The 12866-nt window shown below is 43.5% G+C and overlaps 1 protein-coding gene across 1 annotated transcript in view; it reads right to left on the bottom strand.

The window, feature by feature from the left end:
- Window positions 1-9207: 9207 nt before the first annotated feature.
- C9H4orf19 (chromosome 9 C4orf19 homolog) overlaps window positions 9208-12866 on the bottom strand; it is a 50329-nt gene continuing 46670 nt past the window's right edge. The window contains exons 3-4 of the mRNA XM_033160785.1: window positions 12002-12056; window positions 9208-11529 (exon numbers count right to left, since the gene is read on the bottom strand). Coding sequence (XP_033016676.1) covers window positions 10623-11529; window positions 12002-12033 — 939 coding nt within the window. The 5' untranslated portion in view covers window positions 12034-12056 and the 3' untranslated portion in view covers window positions 9208-10622. The remainder of the gene's footprint in view (window positions 11530-12001; window positions 12057-12866) is intronic.

Raw genomic sequence — 12866 nt, 5'->3', positions numbered from 1 at the left:
AATGAAACATTGCTGTTCAGAGCATTCCTTTCCGTGTTCAAGTAAGTCAACTTTGCATTTGTTTGTAAGATTCCATTCCCTTTGCTGCCTGGTCTTCTGTTTGCCCTCCTACCAGTCAGTCTCCATTCCCTGCACATTGAGCATGCTTAATTCCCGCCATGTTTTTTCTTAATACTCTTTAAAGTTATGTGAAGCTTGCTCCATAGTTCCTTCTCATGCCTAGACGGTGTCCTTTGGGCTACATGAGGAACCAAACCCATCCCTTTAAAAAATGGAAGATATGATGATTTAGTCACACCTACCCATAGGACATGGTTGGCGCTGTGGGTTAAACCACAGAGCCTAGGGCTTGCCGATCAGAAGGTCGGCGGTTCGAATCCCCGCGACGGGGTGAGCTCCCGTTGCTCGGTCCCTGCTCCTGCCAACCTAGCAGTTCGAAAGCACAAAGTGCAAGCAGATAAATAGGTACCGCTCCGGCAGGAAGGTAAACGGCGTTTCCGTGCGCTGCTCTGGTTCGCCAGAAGCAGCTTAGTCATGCTGGCCACATCACCCGGAAGCTGTACACCAGCTCCCTTGGCCAATAAAGCGAGATGAGCGCTGCAGCCCCAGAGTCGTCTGCGACTGGACCTAATGGTCAGGGGTCCCTTTACCTTTACCCATAAGAGTAAAGGATCAGGGTGTAGTGTGGGGGTGCCAGGGGGGCCCCAGGCGCACAGTTTTTGAGCAGGCGTGACCAGGTGACCCCACCTGCGGCCTGGTCAGGCTCCTCTCTTCACAGACGGCTCAGCCCGGCCCTACTTTGCTCCACTGGGGGCGGGATTGCTCCAACAGTGTTTGTGGCTGTGGCGCCACCCCCCACCCAGAGCATGCACCTGCCCTGGGTGTTGGCAACTGACGCTATGCCATTGTATGGGTGGCCTAGGATTTTGGCTTATGTGATTCCTGGTTGGGTAGGATCATTTTGTCTCAGTACAGTAGAACCTCTGTTTTTGAGCATCTCGGAAGCCGAACAATTCAGAACCCGAACGCCGAGAACTCGGAAGTAATTCCTTCCGTTTTCGAATGTGCCGTTCGGAAGTCGAACAGCTTCCGAGGTGTGCTTCTCAATTTCCCCCATTGAATTTGCTGACAGCCCACTGCGCCTCTGTTGTCGAACGGTCTTCCAGAATGGATTACGTTCAACAACTGAGGTACCACTGTATCAGAAATTGCTACTTAAAAAAAAAAAAAATGGCCAGTAGAGGTGAATAAGGGTTGCTGAGAAAACATTTCACCTTCTGAAAGCACTACAGTACTGCAATTTTAATGGAAGGTATTTTAAAATGCTATTGTCTTTAACAAATGTGTAAGGTATGCAAAAAATGTGAACCCCAATTCCGGAACCTACCGGTAATCTATTATGTGGAAACAGGATGCAATCCTACCTGTGAAGGGGAACCTTTGCATCTAACACCCGATTTATCCAATGCCTCTTCAGAAGGGTCTGATTCCAGATAGGGGATTGGTGAATCTGCTTCACTTTCTCATTTTACCGGTTTTAAATTCAGTTCTCTACATCAAGTTTGCAATAACATTAAAAAAAAAAATTCTGAAAATTCATCAGCATTTTAGTGTGAATTTCTCTTACATGTTTGTATGCGATTTTGCCTAATACACATATTTTTTTGTGAGCCACATTTTCCTTATATTTACATATCCCCTAACATAATGCGATTTTGCTCATTTTCACAATTGTATCCCCGCAACGTGCATTTTTGTACACATTACTTGGCTGGAGACCTGCTTTGCCAATTTTGGAAATGTGTGAATTTTGAAAGATGGCAGTTCACATAGTGTTTTGGGAGATGTGAATTATCTTTATTTGCCTTTAAATGCGAACTGAATCAAAACGTTTCGCCATGCCTAATTCAGATTTGTGATTGGTTGGGCTAGAGCAGACTGCATTGAGGATTTGTTTAGTGGGGAAATGTTTGTGCGTACTCGTGTGTGTGTGTGTATGTATATTTGCTGAAGTTGACAAAAATATTCGGATTGCAGCTGTGGTGTCTGCTGTGCTTGAACAAGAGTGTTTCAGAACTGTCTTATAACACATGAAACTGTATCATTATGATTGTATGATATACGGACTGACATAGTAAACCTGAAGCTCGCTTTTCACATTGTGTTAAATGTATTTTAACAATATGGTTTGCATATAGATTTTGTACTACTTGAACAATAAAAATACAAAACTCTAAAAAAAAAAAATGTTCTCCTGTTGCTTTCTTTCAAGTCAGATGTCATTTGCTTTCCAATAAGATGTTGACTTTTTAAATTCCTGGGAAAGCAGGGCTGGCCTAAGTGTTTTTTAACTGAGCCAAAGAAAACCCCTAATACAACTTTTCATTGATCAAAGCAGCAGGACATAAAAAAGCACATTTCAGATAATACTGTGCATTGCCTTTCTAAATGAATGAACGTGTGGCGGGATTAAGCATGATGGATCTTGTTAATGTGACAAATGAATAGAAACTGCACACTGAACAAACGTGCCTGAAATATGAGATCAGATGTGAGTTGAGCTCCTCCTAAGGTCTGAGGCAGAAATTGCTGTTCAACTTCGATGAAACGTCTGACGCCTTGCAATCCTTTGTAGGACGTTCAGTTTCTGCTTTTAGCTTAGTCAGCGGTGGCTTCCATTCCCTGCTAGTGTGTTGCTTCAAAGTTATCCTTTTTTTTACTGTGGTTTTGTTTTTGTGGCGGTTTGAAAATTTCTCCCAAGACACCCAAAGGACGAGAGAGAGAATACTTTTTCTGCCTTCTTGTTCCTTTCCCCTCCTTTAGACCTTGGGCTCATTCCCACCATTTTGTTTTCTTATCAGCTTTCGCCTTCCCATTTGTTTGCTTTATGTAAAATACAAAAAAAAGCACAAAGATTCGTCAGATTTTCCTCTCCTCTTTCCAACCCAGGCTAGAAGAAATTTGGCTTCACTTCTTCGTCTTCCCACTGCCTCCCGCCCCACGTCCTGCAAAGCTGAGAAGCAAGCCTCATTTTTGTGCTCTCATTTGCTCCCAAAGCTTAGCAGCATTGGGTAAACGCTAGCAAAAATGGGCTGTGCCTAGAAAATTAAGCAGGTGTCTTCATGTCTCTCATGAATCGCTAAGTATCTTAAGCACACACTCTCACTGCACGGTGGCCTCTAGGAAATCTTTACACTCTTCCTTCCTTCTTTCCCTCTTCTCTCCACATCGTGAAGAAGGTGAGGGAGAAAAGGGAAGCAGCCCAGCTAGTAGGATCTCTTGGTCTTGGAGGCTTTGGTTTTTTCTGTCCTGACCTGTCTGGCAGCAACTCCTCTGTGGCCTCTAACCTCTTCAACACAACCTGCTGTTCAACGATCAGCTGCTCTATCCAGATCCAATGTAGTTAGACCTTCATGTTTGAAAATGTTTCATCACTTTTCCTTATTTTTACTATTCTTCTGTGACTTCTGTTTTCTATTTGGAATTTTTTTATCAAGGAGTTCAAAATGTTTCTTAAACTCCATTTCCTTATCACAGTTATCCTTTACATATCTGATGGTTTTGCAGGGTACAAATATTTTTATTATTATTATTATACAGTTAGTTGTACCTTGGAAGTTGAACAGAATCGGTTCTGGAGGTCCGTTCTACTTCCGAAACGTTCGGAAACCAAGGCGTGGCTTCTGATTGGTTTCCGATTGCACAAGCATGCCGGAAAAATAGCGGAAGCCGCGCTGAACATTCAGCTTCCAATTTTTTTTTGAAAACCAGAACACTCACTTCTGGGTTTTCAATCGTTTGGGAGCCGAGGTATGACTGTATTTCATTACCCCTCTGTCCTCCAGTTTTCAGTTTGCTCGCCCTTACTGTCATTCAGCATAATGCCCATAATCAGTATTCACTGATCCATTGCTGATTTTTTTTCTCCTGAGCTTCCTCACTCCCCTAAATATTTTTTTTTGTACTTTGCAAACCTCGGAATTCTCCCAGGCCTGCTAATACATCTCTCTTTTGTGTGCATGATGCTACACTGACTACATATTTGACACTCAGATAATTTAATCAGAATTAGAATCTGTAGGGTAGCAAGGGCAGCTAAATGGCACCTCCATGGTCAGAAATTATATATCCCCATACTACCATCTCTTGGAGGGCCAGTAAGAAGTTACAACCATTGAATACTTTCCCCGAAAAAAACAGGGTCCTTTCTGTTGGGGATAATTCAGACTGAAATTCCCAGGTGTCAAAAAAGGTTATTTATGTGTGCTACTACTATGGCCCTTGTTTTGTTAGCCCCCAAATGGAAAACGAGCGAGGTCCCAACCAAAGAAGGATGGCAGCTTAAGTTGAAAGAATATGCACAACTCGCAGACTTAACATATAGAATAAGAGAACAAGAAGAACATACGTTTAGAGAAGACTGGAAAACGTTTATTGAATATATGGGAAATAATTATGTACAGCTGAAAATGCTGGCAGCATTAAGATAAATTCAACAGTGCAAATAAGTTTTGATGGATGCAATAATGGCATACTGAATGGTATAGTTTTTGTAAAATATGCAGGGGTTTGTGATATGTAAAATGAACCAAGAGAAGAAGAGAAGTAATTGATACCTTATGGATGTAAAATGAGTATTTTAAATTCTAAAACAGAAAATTTAAAAGAAGAAGTGACAACCATCACTGCCATGGCCTGCTTGAGAGGGAAGGAGGACAAATGTTACGTCCACACCAGATTAGAATCACCTTTCAAATGGGATGTGTTCGCAGGAAACCATGCAAGTTCAATTAAAACTGCTGATGAACTCCAACTGTACAACTTCCTATCGTAGGGTGCACATGAAGAATGGTAATTCTGGGAAATTATGATTACCACCAGCTTCTCTTCCTGAATGCATCTTATGGCTGAAGCAGGCTGCACATTTTTCCATGACGCAATTTGGAAGACAAAATGTTGCATGGGCCAAGCTAGAGTCCCCATGCTGTGTAATAGATAGATTTAGACCAGACATTAAAAAAATAAGAGAAATAGCAAAGGAACACTTCAGTCCTGTGGGACTGATTCTCTCTCTCTGACCTTAAGGTCACTTTATATTTTAAATACAGTGATCTTAATGTTGGAAAGAGTCTCACAGGATTGAAATGTTCTGCTGCTACTTTCTCTGTGATCCATCTTTAGCGTTTGTTCTGTCTATTACATAGAGAGACCCTACGCTGACCTGTGTAACCTTTCCTCTTCGAAATTGGCCCGTGCCACAGATACAGTCTGCTTCAGCAAAAAGATAGGTAAAAATAAAAAATAAAAAACACCTGAAATCGACATTCAAATAAATAATACCACAACTGACACATACCTGGTCCTGAATTAAACACTATTCCTTTTTAGTTGTAAAGTTGTTTTTTGTTTGTTTGTTTTTTACATTTAGTTGCTGGATCTCATATATTTTCATTAAACTGGAAGCCTGAAGCTGTGTACACACTACAAAGAACTTTCAGAGCACATTCTTCTCTCCCCTCCCCATAAATTCTGGGCACTGTAGTTTGTAAAGGGTGGCTGGGAATGGTAACTCTGTGAATGGAAATTTCAGTGCCCAGGATTCTTTTGAAGGGAAGAAAGTGCTTCAAATTGCTTTAAATGTACAGTCGTACCTTCGTTGTTGAACGCCTTGGTACTCATATGTTTCGGTTCACGAACGATCGAAAGCAGGAAGTGAGTGTTCCCGTTTTTGAACTCTTTTTGGAAGTTGAACGTCCTATGGGGCTTCCGCGGTTTCTGATTGGCTGCAGAAGTTTCCTGCAGCCTATCAGAAGCTGCGCTTTGGTTTCCGAACATTTTGGAAGTCGAACGGATTCTGTTTGACTTCCAAAGTATGACTGTATAGTTATATTTAATAGCAATCAATAAACTTTGGTAATCATTAAAAAAAAAAAACCCGTTCCAGTTGCTGCTTCCGCCTTCAGAAGGATAAAAGTCCCATTTTCACAATAATGCCTCTATTTCTATTTCGAGTGTTCAATGTGGATCTTTATATAGCCAAAGCAAGTGTTGTTCGTGCACGACAGCTGTGGATGCACTTTTGTGACATTTTGGTTGGATTTTGGAGGGTTTTTTTTTTTTGCCCCTCTGTGAACCAGCACAGCTACCTTTTGCTTTTTAATGAACCTTTTGAAAGTAATGAATCCCAGCTGGTAGCCCTGGCTCTTGCTTTAATAAATGATTCGCTGCTGCCACATTAGAATTATTCCAAATGTGATAATAGCTGCAGTAATTATTCAGTCCTGCAGATGGCTCTCTCATACACCTGCAGGGATTAAAATGATCTGCAGTTTGGGCAACTATGTTAACTTGTGTGGAACATGCAAAAATACCAGATGTTTTTTTTCCTCATTTTCCTTTCTCGTAGCATTGAACCGCAAAAACATTTCCCTACATTGCTTTTTCCTAGCGTGTAGGAGAGCTCTTTGAAGGGATGCTGGATGACTGGGCTATTTTTAGGAAACAATAGTAATCTTGGCCTTCCCCCTTTTCCTTTCTTATACCCCCCCCTCCCGCATTTATTGTCTGCTCCCCTTTTTCACATATGGGGAAGATGGGGTGCAAGGAGAAATGAACGCAGAGAAAAGGCAGTCATTTTTGAAATCGTTGCTTCTGGTAAAACAACTACATTGTATGAAACAGCACCATCAGAGTACATGAGAGATCTGTATTCAAATCCTTGTTCAGTCATGAAAGTGACTGGGCTGCTGCACATTCTCACTCTCAATAAAATGGATTGCGGGAGGATGACACACAAGGACATTTTAGGGGGGAAAGAGAGGTTTTAAGATAAAAGTCAACTGACATGTCTTATTTATATTTAAAACAATTTATTAACAGTTTACAGTAGATTTTCTTGAGAAATACAAAATCAGAGCTAACGAAATGAGGTTAAATACAGTAGTTTGAAATTCCAGGGAATATCAGGCCAATAGAGAAGAAATACTTTCCGGTACGCCAAGTATTTCTCAAATATCATCAGTAAATTAAATTTGGGACCAGGTTTCTATGGCTCTACTCAAACTGTCATAGGAAAACTGCTTCATGCCCTCATGAATCCTCATTGTACTGTTTTGGAGGCTGCTTCCATCAGGACACCCTGCTTGTCCTTGCCTACTCACTTACTTTGCTGGTCAGCAACCCCCATTTTGATGCAGAAAACATGGAGGGAGGAGGGAGAGAAACCGGTCAAATCACAGAGCAGGAGAGTTCAGACAAATCGGCTTTATCTTTGTCTCTCGGCTTCTAACCTTATTGCTTACCATTCTTCCCCTTAGCCCAGACCATGGGTAGGCAAACTAGGGCCCAAGGGCCGGATCCGGCAAAATTGCCTTCTAAATCCAGATGGTCCGGGAATCAGCGTGTTTTTACATGAGTAGAATGTGTCCTTTTATTTAAAATGCCTCTCTGGGTTATTTGTGGGGCCTGCCTGGTGTTTTGACATGAGTAGAATGTGTGTCCTTTTATTTAAAATGCATCTCTGGGTTATTTGTGGGGCATTTTTGTTCACCCCCTCAAAAAAAATATAGTCTGGCCCCCCACAAGGTATGAGAGACAGTGGACAAGCCCCCTGCTGAAAATGTTTGCTGACCCCTGGGCACAGACTCAAGCTGGTGCAACAATAAATTGGTTCATCTTTAAAATGGCCCCCAGACCCTTTTGTTAGAATTGTTGCTGCACGGAGACTAACATGGCTAAACGCCTGGCAGTTTTAAAAACTGGGTGGTGGTCAACAGTTTGAGATTGAACCCCAGTAAGACAGAAGTAATGTTTCAGGGGGATAGGGATATTTCCTGGTTCTGAAAAGGGAAAATGATGTCCTAAAAGATCAGGTGTGTGGCTGCATGCTCTAGTTATCTTCTGCTTGGACTACTGCAATGCACTCTATGTAGGTGACTTGGAAACTACAACTAATCCAGAATGCGGCTGCCAGATTGGTGACTGGGAGCAGCTGCTGGGACCATGTAACACTGGTCCTAAAAGATCTACATCGGCTCCCAGTACGTTTCCGAGAACAATTGGTTGGTGCTGACTTTTAAAGCCCTAAACGGCCTCAGCCACCCCCATCGTTCAGCCCAGACACTGAGGTCCAGCTCTGAGGGCCTTCTGGTGGTTCCCTTATTGTGAGAAGTGAGGTTGCAGGGAACCAGGCAGAGGGCCTTCTCGGTGGTGGCTCCCGCCCTATGGAATGCCCTCTCATCAGATGTCAAGGAAATAAACAACCATCTGACTTTTAGAACACATCTGAAGGCAGCCCTATTTTACTGTGTTTGATGTTTTAATTTGCTGGAAACGACTATTGTTGGACAATGTCACTACTGCCTCAGCCATTCCACACGTGTGCTTCGGTTCCCCCATGATGCCTCTTTGACAACAGCTGGAAACAACTGTATGCCATCACACCAGCCCAAGTTTTGTCACTTTACCCTTGCAATTTTCCACGTTAAGGGGCCTCAAACACATTTTTTTTTCTGGAACCAAGTAACACAGAAATGGGCACTTCTTTGAGGAGCTGTGTCATACAGCTACTTCCCAAGACTTTTAAGTACTTAGCAGCACCCGTGGTTGACAGGCACCGTGATTCTGCAGCTTGCTGGTATCAATGCAGTTGCATGTGTGAATGATCAAAAACACACCGGAGGCAGAGCTTTCAAATTGTCCCAAAGGATGCTCTTGGACGGAGTCCTCTGAGGCATTCCACCGTGAGCGCACTGAGCAATAAGGACACCGGAAATCAAAATGCATGTGCAGACCTGCCCTGTGCTCGCAACCATCTGACATTTTGAGTTTCGTGTTAATTTGCACTTAATCGCACTTCAGACCGCCACATGAAAATACCTCAGTCTCGTGCTGTTTCATTCCACAGGGCGGATCTTGTGAGCTTACTGGAATGCTCGTTTCTGGCACTGCCGAGAATTAACACTTGTCATCATTAGCCCTAAGGAACCTCAGTGGCTCAATGGCACTTGCTGCCGAACGAAGGCACATTCCCAACAGAATGGGAAGCGCCATTAGAAATCAGCAGAAAGGAGGATGCAATTGGGTGGAACTTCTGTAGCACATAATTAGCATGGATTGATACTTTGGTACCAACTGGGAATGTGTAGGCAGTGGTTCAAGAGAAATGTTTAATCAAGATTTTTTTTTTTAAGTAGTTTTATAGGGGGGAAATACATGGCACTAGATGTCTCCAGCTAAATGTCTCCAGCCCTGATTTTTGTGCGGCAATCAGCCAAGCACCTACTATTTCACTGTGGCAGAAGTTTCCCCAAAGCATGCTTTGCGTGCATTCGGATGTGGGGAATATTGTATTAGTTTTCCTGATTATAATGCCAGCACTTGTGTCCCATTTTCGAATGTTCCTTTCACGCTGCAGTACCTGCTACGTTATGGAACTGTGGCTCTTCAACTGTCACGCTAAATTTCATTCACACCAGTGAACATACTGTGGCACAACAACGACTATTGTTGGACAATGTCACTACTGCCTCAGCCATTCCACACGTGTGCTTCGGTTCCCCCATGATGCCTCTTTGACAACAGCTGGAAACAACTGTATGCCATCACACCAGCCCAAGTTTTGTCACTTTACCCTTGCAATTTTCCACGTTAAGGGGCCTCAAACACATTTTTTTTTCTGGAACCAAGTAACACAGAAATGGGCACTAAACATGCACCATATTCTATTGGTTCTGTAGGGAAATGTCAGGGCAGTGGAATAAACTATCATGTGGAGGCAGCCTTAGACCGTGCAAATATCCATTTATATACCCGATGCCTTTGGGCACCCTGGTTGCGGCTGCTTCCAGCTTTCGTGAGTTAATCATTAGTGGCTGAGCAGAGAGTGTGAAGACACCATAAATCGGCGCGTTCAATTAGGTTTGGCTGTCTGGTGATGTCACTCGAGTCCTCGTAAACAAGCAAACAAACATTTTCACCTGGAGCGCGAGAAGAATGTCAAAAAGGCGAGGCATGCTCGGCGCTGCTGAAAAATCTCACAGAGAGCAGCAGTTTTGAGTGAGCCCTCTTTAAAACTGCCACTTTGCAGGTTTGCTTTGAGACACTTTGCACAGCCTGCCGTGTAAGCCCTGGTAGACCAAGAAAAGTCCTGTATAGGACAAACCTTCAACATACTGACTTCTTTGAGAGATCAATATTACTCCTTGGCGACTGGAATAAAGGGAAGGTTGGGGCTTTCCCTAACCAAATATTTCCTCCTTTTTCCTCCAGTTGGAAGCAAACCTGACCCAGAGGGCAATATTCTCCCTAGAGTGGGACATATTTGATAACTATTATTGGCAGCATTCATAGCAGTCAAGAGTGGTCATGTTGGCAAACAAGAGAGACTGCTTTGGCTGGCAGTAGCAGGTACCTCATGGTGCAGGTGGGCTGGTACGTAAGCATTAGACCGGCTGATGTGAATGGTCTGCTCTTGTTAGCTCACCTGGCCTAGTGATATATCCCCCTCTGCTATTTGTGGGAGTCCTGGGCAAAGGCTTACACCCGCGGTGGCAAGGCCTCGGAAACGCGGCATTTCACGCAGCCCCAGAACCGAGGCTTATTACTGCCGTCTTGGCTGTCACCTAATAGTCCTCTTCCTCCTCAAAATCTTCTCCTGCCGTGGCAGCCTCCAGGGCTGCGAGAGCCTCTGCTACTTCGGCATCAACCTCCTCCTCCAGTTCTCCATTAATGTCATTATGGCAATCAGATCTAGCTTCTCGCACCGCATCCGCCTTGCTCCTTGGAGACGGGACGCCGTCGGATGCATTGTCCTTGAAACACACATTTGGCGGGCCTGTCCTACAGGCTCTGTCTGTTGAATCCCAGCTTTTAGATTCACCTAATGGCATGTCCTGCTGACTGCTTAACGTGGTGTGTTTTCTCTCTGTGTGGTTATTTGATGGACTCTCATTTCCAGCAGCTCTCTGTTTTCCAGCATAGCCGCCATTTGGGGGATCAGTTGGTCCAGGCAGGTGCGTGTCATTGCCTGGAGTGCTCTGAGATCCCCCATATAGGGCACTTCCTTTTTCTGAAGATACCTTTGCGAGATCTTCAGTTTCCAGAATCTCATGGATATTGCATGTGCTTGGCTGAGGCAACCCCCCTTGGACTGAATAATCGGCTCGCTGAGCAGAGCAGGCGTGCGTGCTGATCTCTCTGTTTCGGTTTGTGCTGGGGTTGGGATGAAGGTTCACACCAGAATGGGAATGGATCCCATTTGCATTCAAACGGCACTTTTCGGCAAGATTCCCAAGTCCTTCCTCACGAGGAGCGCTGCTTCTGTGGTTCAGAATGGCGTCTTTATTGTTGTTTAATTTGTGCCTGTTTGCCGCTGTTTGTAATTCTCCGGTCTGCAGCTCGTTTTTGTGTACTTGGATGTCGTTGTTCTGCTTGCATTTGAATTTCCCTCCGTCTTGCTCATCGGACTTGTAGTTGTTTATTTCATTGATGTACCCGGATGTTGGCACGTCTTGGGGTTCAAAGATGTAGCTAGAAAAAGATGACGAGCAACGGTTAGCATTTTCTTTTTGTGATAGATTTAAAAAAGGTCAGTTTCATGCTTCAGACCTGCAGCCTTTGTTGCAAGTTTCAGAAATGCCACCAATTTTTTAGCTTAAAATAATGCTAGGGAATCCCAGGGCCTCTAGATACTGCTGTGATCTCTATTCACCTCTCACTGTTGGCTGAAGGGATCTGGATTGCAGTAACATGGGGTTGGGGCAATAGGCTTCAGAGATATCCTTAGAGATATATAATTATTATCATTTTAGCCCTAGCGCAAATGGCACTCAGCTGCACAGGTCAGTTTATAACATTAAAATGCGTTATAAAAATGTGGCACTAGATGGTGCTGTAAAGCAGAATCCAAAGTCAATGGCAATAGGAGCTTTTCCTCCCTATAATGTTTTTCCCCCATAGCATTTTTTATATCTTTATAGATCCAGCCTCAGTCTGCCTGTACCTTTGTATCATTTTACAGCACCTGCACCCCATCTGGATTCTTCTTTGTTAATTATCTGAAAAGACAGAAAACAGGCAGAGTGGACATGAGAAATCAGGTATTTCATGCATGATGTGAAGTGTCGCAAAAAGAAGCGGCAATAGCTGACAATTTTTGAATGGGCTTGTTGGATTATAGAGAATTGGCTACTAAGATTAGAAATGGGAAACCCTAATATACTGTATATTCTGGCATATAAGACTACTTTTTAATCCAGGAAAATCTTCTCAATAGTTGGGGCTCGTCTTATACGCCGGGTGGAGAATCTGCGTATAGAGTATATCTCAAACTCTATATTTTAACTGGAAAAGTTGGGGGTCGTCTTATACTCCCAGTCGTCTTATACGCTGGAAAATACGGGTAGGAATAATTATTTACTATTATTTATTAAGTTTGTATACTGCCCTCTGTCCATAGATCTCAGGTCGGCTCACAACATAAAAAATACAAAATACTAAAAACAAGAACAAAAAAAAGCCAATATCCCCCTCTCCCCACCCATTCCCACAGCACATTTAAAAGGGTACCAGTTGTTAATCAACCAAAGGCCTGGTTGAAGAGGAATGTTTTTGCCTGGCGCCTAAATTTGCACAATAATGGTGCCAGGCGAACCTCCCTGGGGCGACCATTCCACAAACAGGGAGCTACTGCTACTTTTACATAACGTATCTGCCCCATTCCTTGCAATGACAGTTGAATATGGACACATCTGGGGAATGATTTCCATGCTGGCAGTCTCACTGGACCAATTGCTCTGCCCCAGAACCAATGAGCTGGATTTAGGTCCAGCTGAAATCAGTGGGACAGTCCCAGGTCAATCAACAGC

This window comes from Lacerta agilis, chromosome 9, assembly GCF_009819535.1.
Source record: "Lacerta agilis isolate rLacAgi1 chromosome 9, rLacAgi1.pri, whole genome shotgun sequence".
Taxonomy (NCBI): Eukaryota; Metazoa; Chordata; class Lepidosauria; order Squamata; family Lacertidae; genus Lacerta; species Lacerta agilis.
The sequence above is the reverse complement of the archived record's forward strand: the minus strand, read 5'-3'. Positions and strand labels throughout refer to the sequence as shown.